We start from the raw sequence: 19,562 nt of genomic DNA on the forward strand, positions 1-19,562 counted from the left end.
CATATGACCAGAATCAGCCCTATGGGTATGGTACATTGACTGTGGTTATTGACTGTGGTTATTCAAACTATTTTTGGTGGATGGTATTAGGTGCATGGCCCAAGTATATTTAGGATAAATGTATTATCAATTGATCTCGTTTTGTATTTAGCTCATGTGGAAGCATGGCATGCACAATTACAGTGGCGCGAGCACTAAAGTGAAAACTGCACTGTGCGCGCGCGCGCGGGGATGTCAGTCGCCATTTTATTTTGAAAAATCAAACCGAACTGGAAGGAGAGCAATCCAAAGGGAATGAATATCACAAATACATTTTGGGAACCATGGTACGTGTTTTTTTTACAATATATTGCAAAGAATCGGCGGTATTTTTTTTCAAATTAGGACACATTAGTAAGCGAAAAAGTGTGCGACTAGCTGTTAGCCGTCGTCGTTAACGTGAGCAAAGACAAGCTAGCGTACTACAGTAGCGTTGGCTAAAGTTGACTAACGTTAGCCAGCTAGGAACAGTTGGATGGTCCCATCTCAAAAAGTGGAGTTGGTTAGTGAAAATGACCATATATTAACGTTTAACATGGCTTACTCATTTCGAGTTTGCGGATGCTACACTCCGAGATCATTGTCATGCTAACGTTTATAATAACTAGTTAATAACTAACACTAGTTGGCTAGTTTCAGTACCTGGTCATACATAGCTAAATTGCCTAGCAGCTAGGTTAGCTAACGTTAGCTAGTTACTTTGTTGACAATTTATGTCCATTGAAAATAACGTAACTAATCAATCGCTAGTGTAATGACCAGCTAACTAGTGTTTATGGAGTTGTTGGCTTTGCAACGTAAACAAATGTAACTAACGTTAGGTTGTTTTTCTGTCGTTGGCTAACTAACATACGGCCTTCTGAGTGTTGACGTTAGCTAACATTAGCTGGCTGACATCTGCTAATTTAGCCAGGTAGCTGGTGTTGGTAACCCAATGTGCTTGCTTAACCGGCTAGCTAACGTTAGCTGGCTAGCTCTTTGTCTCAATGGATAAGTTGACTTGTAACAGTATATGTCAGATGGTTAACGTTAGCAAACGTTAACGGAACAAGTTGGCCAGTTATATTGTGCAGCTGGCAAACATGGCTATCGTTGATGTTATTACCTAACGTGAGCGAAGTTTGCCAACTAACGATATGTTGCCGAAGATTTGAGCGAACAGATGCTAGCGGTAGTTGGCTAGCACGTTAACGTACGTTAACGTTATATACGTGGACGACAACACATTTAATTGTTTTTTTAGATGAAACACTCACAACAAATATGCGAACGGTCACTTAGTTGCCGTTAGTATTATCTTACTACCTAGCTAACGTTTATTTGCATTATTACTGGGACACTGAAATCATAGCTAGCTACCTACGTGAGCAATTAATATAACTCGCTTTAAGTAGCTAAGCGACTTTGGCTTGGTTATTCATTGATTAACCACGTGTTGTCAGCGTAGAAGAGAAATATAGGATTTCATCCGTATTATCAGCGCACACGATGCTGATTGGACTGGTAGAAACGGTTAAAGGGTGTGCATCAATTCAAGGCCAAACTTGGTAGTTTTACTAGACCGACGTTGTGGACAGTTTTAGCTAACATTTTTCATTTGTTTGGGCAAACTTCACATATAAACAGTGACCATCGTTATAACTCGGTCATGGTGACTTTCTACCTGTAAGTTGCGAAGTAGCTGATTAACTAACTAGCTAGTTAGTTGTGCTGATGTCTTTTAGTTCGTTTTTAGTTAGCCTACCACCCTACTCTTCTACATTTGCATACACTACATAGATTTTTCTATTTTTCTTTTGTTATTGACTGTACGTTTGTTTGTAACTCTGTTGTTTTGTCGCACTGCTTTGTTTTATCTTGGCCTGGTCGCAGTTGTAAATGAGAACTTGTTCTCAACTGGCCTACCTGGTTAAATAAAGGTGAAATATATATATTTTTTAGTATTGCGGTGGTGTGTGAATCAGGATTATACCAGGCGAGTAGTAGGCTTTGAAGCCTACCCCATTATTTTTTGTGGGCAATGAGGCTCTTTTCCCATGGCAGTTGTACACTGCACTATTGCTATTTACAACCCCTTTTATATATATATATATATTTTTATACCTTTATTTAACTAGGCAAGTCAGTTAAGAACAGATTCTGATTTGCAATGATGGCCTAGGAACAGTGGGTTAACTGCCTTGTTCAGGGGCAGAACGACAGATTTTTACCTTGTCAGCTGGGGATTCGATCTAGCAACCTTTCGGTTACTGGCCCAACGCTCTAACCACTAGGCCACCTACTATGTAGTATTTGCTCAATGATTTTGTACTGTTTTTATGTGCATCTGTATTAACTAGTTTTCTGTCTTGGTTATTTTCAGATTCTGAACTTGATGTTGCACTGAGGGACTTTACCTTGCATCAAGATCCACTGAAGTAGCTTGTTGTAAAACATTTTCACACCTTGGGGAGGGAGGGAGGGGGGGGCAGAAGTAACCTATCACTGAAGTGACTAAAGGGGAATAATGGTGATTTTGCGCCGGGCACGGCCGCCTGCTTCCGCCCCAACCAGCAATGAATCTTGACTCGCTCTCGCTGGCTTTGTCTCAAATCAGCTACCTGGTGGACAATTTAACTAAGAAAAACTACAGAGCCAGCCAGCAGGAAATACAACATGTGAGTAGCATGTGGTATTATGCTCACAAATTTTCTTTTTCTGTGTTTTTGTAGTTTTGCCACTAAAAAGCAGTACACACATTTTCCGACGTTTTTAAGGGCTATAGCTAAGTAGATTTTGAAACATACATGCATTCAAAATTATATATTTTTGTTTTACCTTTTTATTTAACTTCTCTGGGCTAGGTGGGATGTGACCGTCCCACACTATTCAACAGCCAGTGAAATAGCATGGCGCGAAATACAAAACAGCAAAAATCTCACGATTTCATTTTCTCAAACAATCAACTATTTTACACCATTTTTAAAGATGAGACTCTCGTTAATCTAACCACATTGTCCGATTTCAAAAAGGCTTTACGGCGAAAGCATAAAATTAGGTTATGTTAGGACATAAGCTTCACAAGAAAATCCACACAGCCATTTTCCAAACAAGGACATAAATCATAAAAAAACAAAAGTACAGCTAAAATATTCACTAACCTTTGATCTTCATCAGATGGCACTCATAGGACCTCATGTTATACAATACATGTATGTTTTGCTCGATAAAGTTCATATTAATATACAAAAACAGCATTTTACATTGGTGCGTGATGTTCAGAAAATGTATTCCCACCAAAACCTCCGGTGAATGTGCACATCAATTTACAAAAATACTCATCATAAACGTTGATAAACTTTACAACAGTTATTGAAATAATTATAGATGCACTACTCCTTGACGCAACCGCTTTGTCAGATTTCAAAATAACTTTACAGAGAAAGCACATTGTTCAATATGCTGAGTACATAGCTCAGCCATCGAAGCAAGCTATACAGCTACCCGCCAAGTTCTGGCATCAACAAAACTCTGAATTAGTATTATAAATATTCTCTTACCTTTGCTGATCTTTGTCAGAATGCACTCCGAGGACTCCTACTTCCACAAGAAATGTTCTTTTTGTTCGAAATACTCCATATTTATGTCCAAATACCTCCGTTTTGGTCGTGTGTTCAGATCACTATCCAAAGGCATAACGCGCGAGTGCAGTACCAGAGACAAAGTCAAATAGTTCCATTACCGTTCGTAGAAACATGTCAAATGTTGTTTACAATCAATCTTTAGGGCATTTTTAACGTAAAAATGCAATAATATTCCAACCGGACAATGGCGTATTCATTCCAGGAGAAAAGGGAGGGACTCGCCAAATGTGCCTACGCAGTAAACAACTCACTGGTCCCAGGCAGTCCACTCATTGACTGAGCTACTATTTTCTGCCCAGTAACAGGATAATTATGGAAAAACTTTCTGAAGGCTGTTGACAGCCAATGGAAGCCATAGGAAGTGTAACGTGACCCCACAGACACTGTAGTTTCGATAGGGATTCAAAAGAACTACAAATCTCAGATTTCCACACTTCCTGGTTGGATTTTTCTCAGGGTTTTGCCTGCCATATTTATGTTATACTCACAGGCATCATTCAAACCGTTTTAGAAACTTCAGTGTTTTCTATCCAAATCTACTAATAATATGTAAATATTTGATTCTGGGCCCGAGTATTAGGCCGTTTACTCTGGGTAAGCTTTTCATCCGAAATCGAAAATACTGCCCCCTATACCTTGACAGGTTAACTAGGCAAGTCAGTTAAGAACAAATTCTTATTTCCAATGACGGCCTAGGATCAGTGGGTTAACTGCCTTGTTCAGGGGCAGAATGACAGATTTTTACGTTGTCAGCTCGGGGATAATCACAAAATGATTGTAAAACCAATATGATTCTAGTGTTCATAGAATTTTTCTGTATAAAAAATGGGCGTAATTGGTGGGTGTGGCAGGGTGTGTAGCAATGTCGGCATGGCTGAAATTGGTCAGGGTCTTGGTTAAAACATTTTTTGAAGCCCCCCATCTTAGTGACGGAGAATTTGTTTTAAAGCCAGTTTCTCTCAATTCTAGACATTTAGCTATGTAGCCGAGAGAACATTTTGCAATTTAAGCTATGTCTAGCTTTTATTTTAGTGATATTTAACAATATATAGATCATCTTTTTTTTACGTGCTTTATATCTGGTTTTAGTAGTTTAAGTTTACAGTGAAAACATTTTTCCACCCCGAAAAATGTATTTCACTAAAAACAATGTTTGGATATAGGTGGCCTGAATAAACAGGATGTTTCTATGCAGGAAAAAACCCTGGGTTTAGAATTGCATTAGGTCTGACAATTATATTGTGGCTGTGACGGCTGACCTGTTATTTGTTATTTTGTTGAATGTGTTCTGTCCCAACAGATTGTGAATCGTCACGGCCCTGAGGCAGACAGGCATTTATTACGCTGTCTTTTCTCCCATGTGGATTTCAGTGGCGATGGTAAAAGCAGTGGCAAAGATTTCCATCAGGTAATTTCTGATTAGTAATACTCATTACACCAGTTGCTAAACAGATTTTAGCAATGAGGATTAAGGGTTTCTTAAAATTTACTGATCGTCATTGGTATTGTCTGTCTTGCCTTTATTATTTTAGAAAGTGACTCTGCTTTCCTATTTTGTCCTTAACCTGTTATGTCCCCTCTTCTCCCTTTTACCTTCGTTTGCCCGCTTGACCAAGACACAGTTTCTGATCCAGGAGTGTGTTTCACTGATTTCAAAGCCAAATTTTATTTCAACACTCTGCTACACAATCGACAATCCCTTGCACTACCAGAAGGTAGGAGACGTGCTTATTTTCTCAACTATCCTTGTAAAATAATTTTGCAATTCATAAAATATTATTGTACCTTTTCTGCAGTGATGAACGTTAGACCTCGCATGTGCCAAAATTATTCTCTTTGTCAGAATAACTGTGTAATGTTTTCTAAACCTTTATCATTTTCAGAGTTTGAAGCCTTCCACCCACTTGTTTACTCAGTTGAGTAAAGTTCTCAAGCTAAGCAAGGTTCAAGAAGTAAGTAAAGTAATGTGGAAATGTATGTTATCGGATGGTGGTTTTTATTGTAATGTTTAAAAATAATATGCCAAACAATTTGAGATTCTACATAAATCTCTTCTTTATTTCCCTAAGGTTATATTTGGCCTTGCTTTGCTGAATTCGTGCAACGCAGACCTTCGTGGTTTTGGTAAACTCAGTTTTATATTTAATCATTTGACTATACCTGCTGATTTGAAAACATGCAATGTTTTATGTGTATGGGGGGGTCACATGAGTTATTCTGTTATCAAGGTGTCCAAGTGTAGCACATGGAAATGTGTGAAACTCACTTCTTAGCCTGATGTGTCCCTACATGGGCCGTAAAATAGCTAGCTTTTCGCGTGGCACAACTGTTAAAACGATGCTTCGGAAGGGCCAGTCACGTGTGCTAAAAAGGCAGAGGTCCTGTGTTCAAGCCTCAGTGAGCTGAATCAGGAGGAAGCTGTACTCTCTAAGCAAGCAGCTTGACGTCCGTTATACAAGTATAGAGATGAAACGGTATGAAAATTTCATATCACAATTATAGTGACCAAAAATATCACGGTTATCAGTATTATTGCGGTATTGTTAAAATGTGCTGGAAATGTTCAAAAAGTACTGATACACACACACACACACACACACACACACTGAAATCATTTCACCAAGTTTTATATTGAAAACCAACAAATAAAATTAGCAGCACTATGTACGTTTTGTGTGCATAAACATTAAAATATTAACATTAAAGATGGCACCATGTGGCCATGAAGTAAGCTTCCCTAGTGCAGATTTAAATGAATACAACCTTAAGTAAGCAAATCAAATAAACAACAAAATTAGCAGCACGGAAACCTTTATCAGCCTCAGAAAGCCAAGCCTCTCAACAATTTGAAATGGCACCATGTCCTTTGCAATGTAATATGAAAGGGCTGGAGTGAGGTCTTGAGCATTTTTTTTATGTGGGTGTATAAGCACCCTGCCTTTTTTAAATGCTTGCTCGATTGTCTGTGTCACAACTAGATGAGGGACCAGGTGCATCACTGGGTTTGCCTGCTTGCACGCCCACTCTGTAAACAAAGGAATAGCAAATGTAGTATTATTATTGGCATTTTATTATTGTTATTCACTTAAGACTGTGTATATCTTCTGTGTTGCATTTGAGTATATGCAATGACCCCATGCGCAACTTACATAAATACAAATGAGTCTTAAGAAGACAGTGATTGTAATTGCAATGAGCCCAACAATTGACATAAATACTGGAGTCTTGTATAGGAGTCTATAGTGTTTCTTTTGTTGGAACACTTTTACAACGAAGTCGACGACTGCCAGATTTTAAATGAACAAAATATGTTTGTTGGGTAACTAAACTACAAAACATGTTATCGTGTGCAATGGACGAATAGTCTGCAGACACATGACGCATACAGCAGCAGAACAACGTGTAGTGTTTTTACAAGAGTAGGTAACACTGAAAGCTTCAGTTTACATTATTGACAAGCTATTAGCAAGTTAGACAGACAAACCATATCATTTTCCTCCACATCATGCATTGAGCTAAAAGTTAACTTACCTTGCATTCGCTATAAAGTAGTGGATGGTGGTCATGAAGATGACTCAAGAGATTTGATTTGTTAATGTAAATGAATACCTGGTATTGTGGAGGTCAAGAGAACTGTTTTACGTACCAGGTATCTCTCGGTTATCGTCCTCAGGTGGGGCCTTCAGTATGTTGATTGCTACTGTGTGACAGGGGTAGTCAGCAAAGCAGAACACATCTGGGCTCATGAGGGAGTGCTGGATAAATGACAGCTGGAAGAGTGATAATGATCAAGAGGGTTGAGGAGAGGAGTTCATTGATGTGAATGAAGGAGTTTGTTACCTCTGGAAATAAGACAAGTGTTGAGTGTCTTGTCATTTACATAAACCTGACCCATTCTCCTCACCTGTCCTTCAGCATGCTTCCAGGGCTGGTAGATTAGGTCGACAGGGAACACCTCCATGACCAGGCCCCTCTGGATCCCATACACCACCATATGCAGTCACTTGCATGTTCTGCAGACAGGGTGATCATCTTCGATTAAGTTTCCCTCAACACTCTTGTAAAACCCAAAATACTACCACACTTCAGATTTGGTCCTCTTAGAAGGCTGAAAAATCTCCCAAGCGCTGTCACTGCCTTCTGCCATGTTTTCACACAAAACAAACCCATGCTGCGCCTGCGTCAGACTGTTGCTAACTTTGGTTGATGTAGGACAGTATTTACCATGAATTTTTGAAACCGTGGTAATCAAACATGGTTTTAATGATGATTAAAATGTAATACTAATCGTCGGGTATTTTACAGTGGTTTATCGTGAAACCGGTAACCGGTTCATCCTTATACAAGTATTTATTTTAAATATTTCCCCATTTGTCTTTAGCCGCGCAGTTCGTCAAACAAAGGCTCCCGGACCTCCTCCGCTCGTACGTGGACGCGGACCTTGGAGGAAACCAGGAAGGTGGCTTCCAAGATATTGCCATAGAGGTCCTGCACCTGCTCCTCTCCCATCTTCTGTTTGGCCAGAAGGGAGCCAGCGGGGTCGGACAAGAGCAGATTGACGCGTTCCTCAAGACACTGTGCAGAGGTGAGGGGCATAGACGTACTACTTGAAAGGAAATGTTAATTATTTCCAGAAGTAACGCAAACTCTGATTCCTTCATTCACAGCAATCTGGTTGTTTTGTACATGTTGCCCCATCAATTAAATATTCTGTTTGTTTCAGATTTCCCGCAGGAGCGCTGTCCTGTGGTGCTCGCACCACTGCTATACCCTGAAAAACGGGACATTCTGATGGACAGGATTTTGCCAGACTCGGGAGAGTTAGCCAAGACCATGATGGAGAGTTCTCTCGCAGAGTTCATGCAGGAAGTTGGCTATGGCTTTTGTGCAAGGTGACTGTTATTTAGCAACTGAAATGCCCATTACAAATGTATTTAATTCAGTCGTTCTTGATGTCATGCATGACCACTAAGGAATTCAATGTCAGTTACCCCTGTTAATGTATTGTCTGTCTTTCATTCTAAGTCTTGATGAATGCCGCAACATAATCCTACAGTATGGGGTACGAGAGGTTACTGCCAGCCAGGTGGCCAGGGTCCTGGGGATGATGGCTCGCACCCACTCTGGCTTGTCTGATGGAATCCCCCTACAGGTGAGGGTTGACCCGATAACTTACTGAAGCTCTGTAAAAGAAAATATGACATTGCTCTCTAAGTATACTATTGTTTTTCTTTTTTCTTTCTCAGTCCATCTCGGCTCCGGGCAGTGGCATTTGGAGCGATGGAAAGGACAAAAGTGATGGCTCTCAGGCGCACACCTGGAATGTAGAAGTTCTAATTGATGTGGTCAAAGAAGTTGTAAGTTATAGTGGAATTACATGTTATTCCCCTTCAGTTGGCCATTCATGTCTTGCACTTTGTACAGAAAATGTCCTTTTTATATTTTAGAACCCCAATCTGAACTTTAAAGAGGTGACCTACGAGCTCGATCACCCTGGCTTCATAATCCGGGACAGCAAGGGACTGCAGATGGTGGTGTATGGGATCCAGAGGGGCCTGGGCATGGAGGTGTTCCCTGTCGACCTAATCTACCGGCCCTGGAAGCATGCTGAAGGACAGGTAAGGAGGAGAATGGGTCAGGTTAGGAGGAGATTGGGTCAGGTTTATGTAAATGACAACACAACACTTTGTTACCTCCGGAAATAAGACCAAACTCCTTCATTCACATCAATGAACTCCTCTCCTCAGCCCTCTTGACCATTATCACTCTCTTCCAGCTGTCATTTATCCAGCACTCCCTCATGAGCCCAGATGTGTTCTGCTTTGCTGACTACCCCTGCCACACCGTAGCAATCGACATACTGAAGGCCCCACCTGAGGACGATAACCGAGAGATAGCCACCTGGTACGTAAAACAGTTCTCCTGACCTTAACAATACCAGGTACTCCTTTAAATTAATTATTAGAACAAAATCATGCCATTTGATATACGTTATTTGTGATTTTCGCCTCACAGGAAGAGCCTGGACTTGGTGGAAAGCCTCCTGCGCCTTTCTGAGGTGGGCCAGTACGAGCAGGTAAAGCAGCTCTTCAGCTTCCCCATCAAGCACTGTCCCGACATGCTGGTGCTGGCGCTGCTGCAGATAAGCACCTCCTGGCACACCCTGCGCCACGAGCTCATCTCCACCCTCATGCCAATCTTCCTGGGCAACCACCCCAACTCTGCCATCATCTTACACTACGCCTGGCACGGACAGGGCCAGTCCCCCTCTATCCGTCAGCTGATCATGCACTCTATGGCTGAGTGGTACATGAGAGGGGAGCAGTACGACCAGGCCAAGCTGTCCCGCATCCTGGATGTGGCCCAGGACTTGAAGGTAGGGAGGGATTAGTGGGTTTTTTTCTTCAGGAAATGTATAGTTTTGTGAAGGTATGGTGTTCACCCATTTTGCCCAGTGGGTTAAAACGCATTTTGTTGACGGCATTTCACTTCCTTATGTTATAAGATACATTTTACCAAGACAATTGATTCTTCGTGTTCTGAATTGTTCAGTCTGGTCTTTCCCTAACATATCATTAGCATTTTATATCCAAAAAGTTGGATTTTGTAACCTAATACATCCAATTATAAGCACTGAGCTCTGTTAACTTCTTGGGGCTATGTGGGACGTTAGCGTGCCACCCGTGGCGCACCCTATCAACAGCAGGTGCATTTCAAGAGCGGCAAATTTGAAACCAAATAAATGTCAAAATTCAAATTTCTCAAACATACAACTAACTTACAGCCTTTGAAAGATAAACATCTTCTTAATCTAACCACGTTTACCGATTTCAAAAAGGTTTTACGGGGAAAGCATAAAGTTAGGTTATGTTAGGAGAGTACATTGACAATAGCTGTGTGTAGTGTATTGTCGATTCAAAGACAGGCGTCACCAAAACCATAAAATCAGCTAAAATTATGCACTAACCTTTTACAATCTCCATCAGATGACACTCCTAGGACATTATGTTAGACAATGCATGCATTTTTAGTTCTATCAAGTTCATATTTATATCTAAAAACAGCGTTTTACTATGGCGTTGATGTTCAGGAAATCGCTTCCCTCCAATACCGGCAGTCAAGTCATGACAACAAAATAATTAATTAATATTAGAAAACATTGGTAAAATATTATATTGTCATTCAAAGAATTATAGATTTACATCTCTTGAACGCAATGGACTTGCCAGATTTAAAATTAACCTTACTGGGAAATCACACTTTGCAATAATCTGAGCACTGCGCCAGAAAAATACGCATTGCGATACAGACTAACCGCCATGTTGGAGAGATCTAAAATCGAAAATACTATGTAAATAATCCATTACCTTTGATTCTCTTCATCAGATGTCACTTCCAAAGAATCCCAGGTCCATAACGAATGTAGTTTTGTTCAAAAAAGCTCATCATTTATGTCCAAAAACCTCCGTGTTGTAGCACATGATCTAAGCCAGCCGGACTTCACTTCACTTTAAGAACGAAAAAAATATATTTTCGTTCGTTCAAACATGTCAAACGTTGTATCGCACAAATCATTAGGGCCTTTTTTAACCAGAACATGAATAAAATTCAAGGCGGACCATTGGGTTCTCTTTTAAAAAGTTTCGGAATGAGAGTACCCACCATCAACTCGCACGCCAGGTGTCTAATGGGCCATCGCCGTTCCAACGCTCTTCTTCAGTCAGATCTCACTGTAGAAGACTCAAAACACTTTGTAAAGGCTGGGGACATCTTGTGGAAGCAATAGGAAGTGCCAAAACATTCCTCACCCCCTTTGTTTTTCAATGGTATAGGCTTAAAGTCAATTCAACACATCAGGTATCCACTTCCTGTCAGAATCTGTCTCAGGGTTTTGCCTGCCAAATGAGTTCTGTTATACTCACAGACACCATTCAAACAGTTTTTGAAACTTTAGGGTGTTTTCTATCCATATATAATAAGTATATGCATATTGTAGTTACTGGGTAGGATTAGTAACCAGATTAAATCGGGTACATTTTTTTATCCAGCCGTGAAAATACTGCCCCCTATACCCTAACAGGTTAAAAAAGAACAGGAACTTCGCATGAATATGAAGTGTATACTAAAATATGAAAATACTTAATGTCATGTCTCAAAATTGATATCTCTTACCTCAATTGTTTTTAACCTTGTAGGATGGTTGAAATTAGGGTGACTAAATCAGTGGAGACCAGAGGGGGGAAAAATTCTGGAAAATAGCATCGTGTCAGCTAGCAGATACAATGTCATTGTGCAAACACTAGTTAGCCGTGGCTTGCGAAACTACCTCCAACTTTCTTCATACTGGACACTGACATATATAAATGGTGTCCACAAGTTAATCTGACTCAGGGTGAGTATACTGAACAAAAATATAAATGCAACAATTTCAAAGATTTACTTAGTTACAGTTCATTCATATAAGGAAATCGATCAACTGAAACAAATTCATTAGGCCCTAATCTATGAATTTCATGGGTGGGCCTGGGAAGGCATAGGCCCATCAGTTATATTGGGTGGCTGGTCTGACTATCCCGCATGTGAAGAAGCCGGATGTGGAGGTCCTGGACTGGTGTGGTAACACGTGGTCTGCGGTTGTTGGGCATACTGCCATGTTCTCTATAATTATGGGGGTGGCTTATGGTAGAGAAATGAACATTCAATTCTGTCAACACCTCTGGTGGACATTCCTGCAGTCAGCATGCCAATTGGATGCTCCCTCAACTTGAGACATCTGTTACACATCTGCACATTTTAGGTGCCTTTTATTGTTTCCATCACAAGGTGCACCTGTGTGATGATCATGCTGTTTAATATGCCACACCTGTCAGGTGGATGGATTATTTTGGCCAAGGAGAAATGCTCACTAACGGGTATGTAAACAAAACTGCACAACATTTTAGAGGTGCTTTTGTGCGAATGAGACATTTCTGGGATCTTTTATTTCACCTGGTGAACCATAGGACCAGCACTTTACATGTTGCGTTTTATATTTTTGTTCAGTATAAAGGGCATCATTGCCAAAATCCAGAGGTATCCCTTGAATCCTCACACACAATCCAGCCTTACTTATGCAATGCTATTTTCTTGATTTATTACCTTTTTTCTTTTCTGGCCTTCATTGATTTAGTTGCCCTAATTTTGACCATCCTACAAGGGTAGAAACTCCATTAAGTTTTGAATGGATTATGATAGTGACATGAAGTTTGGACCATTTTGTTTTTTTTAGGATTATCTATGTAATGAACACATTTTACCCATTGGTCAAAAGATATATTTTAGATTTTGTACACTATATAAGGCTACTTTGTGCAAGTGTTTTTTGTTGTTGTTGCAATATCCAAACTGTTCCTCTTGTGTTTCAGTCTCTATCTATGCTGCTAAATGGTACACCATTTGCCTTCGTTATTGACCTTGCTGCACTTGCCTCTCGCCGTGAATACCTCAAACTTGACAAATGGCTGACTGACAAAATCCGAGAGCATGGGGTGAGTGGTGTGAGTTGAGCCTTTAATTTACAGCAATTACAACCAGTATACATACACTTTGCTATAAGAAGTTATTGGGATCTAGTACATGAGTCATTGACCTGTTTGCTGTTCTAGGAGCCCTTCATCCAGGCGTGTGTTACGTTCCTGAAGAGACGTTGTCCCTCTATCATTGGTGGTCTGGCCTTAGAAAAGGACCAGCCCAAAAGCGCCCTCCTTCCCCCGGAAACGATGGCTACCATGCTGGGTTGTCTGCAGTCCTGTGCAGGGTGGGTTTACCTACCAGAGCTTGAGTCATGTGGCCTATGATCAAATTTGCTCTTTCATTACTCAGTCATGTTGTATGGTGCCAAAAGGTCTAGTTTCATAATTAATTTAAACTTATCTTGTATTGTCTACAAAGGTCATATTCTTCTAGAAATGTTTTTTATTTTAACTCAGCCAAAAAAGAAACGTCCTCACTGTCAATTGCGTTTATTTTCAGCAAACTTAACATGTGTAAATATTTCTATGAACATAAAAAGATTCAACAACCGAGACATAAACTGAACAAATCCCACAGACATGTGACTAAAAGAAATGGAATAATGTGTCGCTGAACAAAGGAGGGGGTCAAAATCAAAAGTAACAGTCAGTATCTGGTGTGGCCACCAGCTGCATTAAGTACTGCAGTGCATTTCCTCATGGACTGCACCAGATTTGCCAGTTCTTGCTGTGAGATGTTACCCCACTCTTCCACCAAGGCACCTGCAAGTTCCCGGACATTTCTGGGGGAATGGCCCTGATCCAACAGGTCCCAGACGTGCTCAATGGGATTGAGATCCGTGCACTTCGCTGGCCGTGGCAGAACACTGACATTCTTATCTTGCAGGAAGTCACACAGAATGAGCAGTATGGCTGGTGGCATTGTCATGCTGGAGGGTCATGTCAGGATGAGCCTGCAGGAAGGGTACCACATGAGGGAGGAGGATGTCTTCCCTGTAATGCATAGCGTTGAGATTGCCTGCAATGACAACAAGCTCAATCCGATGATGCTGTGACACACCGCCCCAGACCATGATGGACCCTCCACCTCCAAATCGATCCCGCTCCAGAGTGCAGGCCTCAGTGTAATGCTCATTCCTTCGACGATAAATGCGAATTCGACCATCACCCCAGGTGAGACAAAACCGCGACTCGTCAGTGAAGAGCACTTTTTGCCAGTCCTGTCTGGTCCATTGATGGTCGGTTTGCGCCCGTCGGCGACATTGTTGCTGGTGATATCTGGTGAGGACCTGCCTTACAACAGGCCTACAAGCCCTCAGTCCAGCATCTCTCAGTCTATTTAGGACAGTCTGAACACTGATGGAGGGATTGCACGTTCCTGGTGTAACTTGGGCAGTTGTTGCCATGCTGTACCTGTCCCGCAGGTGTGATGTTCAGATGTACCAATCCTGTGTATGTGTGGTCTGCCACTGCGAGGACGATCAGCTGTCCGTCCTGTCTCCCTGTAGTGCTGTCTTAGGCGTCTAACAGTATGGCCGTTGCAATTTATTGCCCTGGCCACATCTGCAGTCCTCATGCCTCCTTGCAGTATGCCTAAGGCACGTTCACGCAGATGAGCAGGGACCCTGGGCATCTTTCTTTTGGTGTATTTCAGAGTCAGTAGAAAGTCCTCTTTTAGTGTCCTGTTTTCATAACTGACCTTAATTGCTTACCATCTGTAAGCTCTTAGGGTGTTAATGACTGTTCCACAGGCGCATGTTCATTAATTCTTTATGGTTCATTGAACAAGCATGGGAAACAGTGTTTAAACCCTTTACAATGAAGATCTGTGTAAAGTTATTTGGATTTTTTCGAATCATCTTTGAAAGACAGGGTTCTGAAAAAGGGACGTTTCTTTATTTGGTGTATGTATATGTTTTTTTTTTTTCAGGAGCGTCTCTCAAGAGCTCTCCGAGACTATCTTGACCATGGCTGCCAACTGTAGCAACGTCATGAACAAAGCCCGCCAGCCACCACCAGGGGTCATGCCAAAGGGACGTGCTCCCAGCACCAGCAGCCTAGATGCAATTTCCCCTGTGCAAGTGTCGGTGTCTCCTCTCCAGGTGAAGAGCGTTTTATCTAACACTTTATTTGGGTAATGTGTATCAGCTAGAAGCATTACTTTCATCATCCCCTAAATTTGATTGTTTTGTCTAATAACATAATTGTGAACATTAGCCTGAAAGGCAGGTTGCTCAACCTGGTGCTCCATTCTGTGTGTTAGATGGATCCCCTGACAGCCATGGGCTCCCTCAACCTGGGCAGCTCTGCCACCTCTCACACACAGAGTATGCAGTGCTTTCCCACCCCGCTGGGCTCTGCTTTCAGCAACCCCCAGTCGCCAGCTAAGGCCTTCCCTCCACTGTCCAACCCCAGCACACCATTTGGGGGGATTGGAAGTCTCTCTTCACAGCTAGGTAACCCAGGTATGAGGAGAGAACATGCCATAGATATTTGCATAGTGTTTTGATTACACCATATGGAGGACTGAAGTGGGATGTTTTTCTTTTGTTTAGGTCCGCTGGGATCAGGCATTGGCTCTGGTATTGGTTCTGGTCTTGGAATGCCAGCGGTGACTAGTGATCCGTTTGGGACGAGGAAGATGAGCACACCAGGCCTGAATCCGCCCACCTTTCAGCAGAGTAAGATGGCCTGTAAGTGGTGGTGGTGTGACTGAGTGTATTTCCTCTGAAAACATTCTTAATATCTCCTAATAGCCTCTTGAAGTAATGAGGGTTTACTTGAATCAATTACAAATGCTTTAACAGTTCTCATCTAAAAATATTGAGTACGATCTGGAAGAAACTGTCTTTCACACATTGAATCAGAGGAAATACAGGTCAGTCCTCCATTAAACGCAAATTATTATGCTTCTAATTGAATGTTTGTCTGGTGTTTTATTGCTTTGATAGTGTAAAGTCTTAAGGTGAAATTGCACTTAAAATGTATTTTTTTATTTGCTGCATTTCATCAGAATATTGAAATGGTTCTGAAGGGTTTTCTTTGGCAGTATTGTTTGATTTGGTCTGGTCTGGTCTATCGCCTTTTTTTCCAGCTGACCTATCTCAGGTGTGGCCAGAGGCTAACCAGCACTTTAGTAAGGAGATTGACGATGAGGCTAACAGCTACTTCCAGCGCATCTACAACCACCCCCCACACCCCACCATGTCTGTGGATGAGGTTAGTTTCTGAATAAAATGGTCTGCAGTAGTGTTGCACGGTACACTGAAACTTAGGTCATTTTTCGGTACTATAACATGAAAAACAGTTTAGTTCTACATTTTTGGTTCTTTGGTTAAATGTGTCGTACACTGACTGACAGGATCATGTCTGGTAATTTGTCGACTGGGCCAGTAACTTCTCAGCGCATTGATTACATTTATATGCTCTGTTGCAGTCTGCTGTAGAAAACTGCTGGTGTCATAGTGAGTTTACTCGTACAAAACTCATGCTATATTTGAGCAGTATGAGTGGCCGCACCCACGCTTCACTTGAGCGAGCTGATGCATTCACACGGCACACACGAGCTGTGCAGACTATTAAAAAGAAGCGCTCATTAATCCACTTGCTGAGCTTATTTTTTTATTTTAGGGAAATTTATTTGCTAAAGTCAACTTTCAATAGTGAAAATGGTAGCAAATTAGCAGTAGGCTACTGTCGATAGTTTACAAAAAGAAAGCTCTACAAAAAGACATCTAGCATTCGTATTGGCTACTGTAGCCAGAACTTTCTCAAAAGAGAGGCTAGCTTAAAGGGGCAACATTATTTTTAACATTGATATAATTTGGCCATAGATAAGCACATTTTGTCTATGTATCCAATTTGTATTATACACTGCTCAAAAAAATAAAGGGAACACTAAAATAACACATCCTAGATAAGAATGAAATAATCTTATTAAATAGTTTTATCTTTTCATAGTTGAATGTGCTGACAACAAAATCACACAAAAATAATCAATGGAAATCCAATTTATCAACCCATGGAGGTCTGGATTTGGAGTCACACTCAAAATTAAAGTGGAAAACCACACTACAGGCTGATCCAACTTTGATGTAATGTCCTTAAAACAAGTCAAAATGAGGCTCAGTAGTGTGTGTGGCCTCCACGTGCCTGTATGACCTCCCTACAACGCCTGGGCATGCTCCTGATGAGGTGGTGGATGGTCTCCTGAGGGATCTCCTCCCAGACCTGGACTAAAGCATCTGCCAACCCCTGGACAGTCTGTGGTGCAACGTGGCGTTGGTGGATGGAGCGAGACATGATGTCCCAGATGTGCTCAATTTGATTCAGGTCTGGGGAATGGGCGTGCCAGTCCATAGCATCAATGCCTTCCTCTTGCAGGAACTGCTGACACACTCCAGCCACATGAGGTCTAGCATTGTCTTGCATTAGGAGGAACCCAGGGCCAACCGCACCAGCATATGGTCTCACAAGGGGTCTGAGGATCTCATCTCGGTACCTAATGGCAATCAGGCTACCTCTGGCGAGCACATGGAGGGCTGTGCGGCCCCCCCAAAGAAATGCCACCCCACACCATGACTGACCAACCGCCAATGTGGTCATGCTGGAGGACGTTGCAGGCAGCAGAACGTTTTCCACGGCGTCTCCAGACTCTGTCACATCTGTCACGTGCTCAGTGTGAACCTGCTTTCATCTGTGAAGAGCACAGGGCGCCAGTGGCGAATTTGCCAATCTTGGTGTTCTCTGGCAAATGCCAAACGTCCTGCACGGTGTTGGGCTGTAAGCACAACCCCCACCTGTGGACGTCGGGCCCTCATACCACCCTCATGGAGTCTGTTTCTGACCGTTTGAGCAGACACATGCACATTTGTGGCCTGCTGGAGATCATTTTGCAGGGCTCTGGCAGTGCTCCTCCTTGCACAAAGGCGGAGGTAGCGGTCCTGCTGCTGGGTTGTTGCCCTCCTACGGCCTCCTCCACATCTCCTGATATATTGGCCTGTCTCCTGGTAGCGCCTCCATGCTCTGGACACTACGCTGACAGACACAGCAAACCTTCTTGCCACAGCTCGCATTGATGTGCCATCCTGGATGAGCTGCACTACCTGAGCCACTTGTGTGGGTTGTAGACTCCGTCTTATGCTACCACTAAAGTGAAAGCACCGCCAGCATTCAAAAGTGACCAAAACATCAGCCAGGAAGCATAGGAACTGAGAAGTGGTCTGTGGTTACCACCTGCAGAACCACTCCTTTATTGGGGGTGTCTTGCTAATTGCCTATAATTTCCACCTGTTGTCTATTCCATTTGCACAACAGCATGTGAAATTTATTGTCAATCAGTGTTGCTTCCTAAGTGGACAGTTTGATTTCACAGAAGTGTGATTGACTTGAATTTACATTGTGTTTAAGTGTTCCCTTTTATTTTTTTGAGCAGTATATTGTTTTGTATGCTGTCTTATATGGTTTTGTAGATGGATTTTAGGCTGTCCACATTTTTATTTGTTTTAACTACAGAAGTCAAGTGGCTAATATGCTATGTTCTTTTGCCTCTATCATTTTGGCATCGAGTATTGTGACTAGAGTTGTCGCGATACGACAATACCTGATTTTCCATGTCAAAAAGGAAAACACAAAGCAGGCTGAACTCTTTGGTCCTTTAATAAATCTACTGTATGCAAAATAGTGGTGCTATAGATTGGAAAATACATGTTTATTCTGGTTGACAACATAAGGCTGCTTGTTATCAACGTTAGGACAGTTTTCCTCAATTTGTCTGCTTTATGTTTTGTTTCCTTACCACAATACCTCCGAGTATCTCAATACTGGTATCGTGACAACCCTAATTGTGATACTAAACCTGGTATTAAAGTAAACATTCTGGTATTGTGACATCCCTAGTCTGCAGGCTGTTGCAGGCCAGTGACAGTGTTTATCAAGCTGGCAGCTGCTAAATCCTTGGTGCCCGTCTCTCTCTGCAGGTGCTGGAGATGCTGCAGAGGTTCAAGGACTCCACCATCAAGCGAGAGCGTGAGGTCTTTAACTGTATGCTGAGGAACTTGTTCGAGGAGTACCGCTTCTTCCCACAGTACCCTGACAAGGAGCTACACATCACCGCCTGCCTGTTCGGGGGGATCATTGAGAAAGGCCTTGTCACCTACATGGCCCTCGGACTGGCCCTCCGATATGTACTCGAAGCCTTGAGGAAACCATTTGGGTCCAAAATGTATTATTTTGGAATCGCTGCTCTAGATAGATTCAAAAATAGGTATGGACTATTATCTGTCTTCAGATGTTTGATGGAATTCCACACTGAATATTTGCATGTTGCGCATGTATGATTCAAATGATCTGTGACTGCTGTAGGGCTAATTTGATTTTTCCCTCTCTA

At 41.9% G+C, this 19,562-nt stretch overlaps 1 protein-coding gene across 14 annotated transcripts in view; it reads left to right on the forward strand.

Annotated features, from left to right (window-relative positions):
* Positions 1 to 217: 217 nt before the first annotated feature.
* The window catches only part of LOC115197447 (CCR4-NOT transcription complex subunit 1), a 41,615-nt gene continuing 22,270 nt past the window's right edge, over positions 218 to 19,562 (forward strand). For 3 of the 14 annotated variants that reach the window (XM_029758978.1, XM_029758986.1, XM_029758985.1), the window contains exons 1-20: positions 218 to 326; positions 2,402 to 2,696; positions 4,963 to 5,070; positions 5,279 to 5,377; positions 5,546 to 5,614; positions 5,732 to 5,786; positions 8,044 to 8,247; positions 8,386 to 8,554; positions 8,688 to 8,814; positions 8,909 to 9,019; positions 9,110 to 9,280; positions 9,439 to 9,566; positions 9,678 to 10,038; positions 13,067 to 13,198; positions 13,307 to 13,458; positions 15,105 to 15,276; positions 15,438 to 15,639; positions 15,730 to 15,867; positions 16,269 to 16,393; positions 19,153 to 19,439. In XM_029758978.1, the coding sequence (XP_029614838.1) occupies positions 2,595 to 2,696; positions 4,963 to 5,070; positions 5,279 to 5,377; positions 5,546 to 5,614; positions 5,732 to 5,786; positions 8,044 to 8,247; positions 8,386 to 8,554; positions 8,688 to 8,814; positions 8,909 to 9,019; positions 9,110 to 9,280; positions 9,439 to 9,566; positions 9,678 to 10,038; positions 13,067 to 13,198; positions 13,307 to 13,458; positions 15,105 to 15,276; positions 15,438 to 15,639; positions 15,730 to 15,867; positions 16,269 to 16,393; positions 19,153 to 19,439 (2,912 nt within the window). In that variant the 5' untranslated portion in view covers positions 218 to 326; positions 2,402 to 2,594. The remainder of the gene's footprint in view (positions 327 to 2,401; positions 2,697 to 4,962; positions 5,071 to 5,278; positions 5,378 to 5,545; positions 5,615 to 5,731; positions 5,787 to 8,043; positions 8,248 to 8,385; positions 8,555 to 8,687; positions 8,815 to 8,908; positions 9,020 to 9,109; positions 9,281 to 9,438; positions 9,567 to 9,677; positions 10,039 to 13,066; positions 13,199 to 13,306; positions 13,459 to 15,104; positions 15,277 to 15,437; positions 15,640 to 15,729; positions 15,868 to 16,268; positions 16,394 to 19,152; positions 19,440 to 19,562) is intronic. The other 11 variants (XM_029758981.1, XM_029758984.1, XM_029758989.1 and 8 more) reach the window with 11 other exon arrangements.

This window comes from Salmo trutta, chromosome 7 (assembly GCF_901001165.1).
Source record: "Salmo trutta chromosome 7, fSalTru1.1, whole genome shotgun sequence".
NCBI classification, from domain to species: domain Eukaryota; kingdom Metazoa; phylum Chordata; class Actinopteri; order Salmoniformes; family Salmonidae; genus Salmo; species Salmo trutta.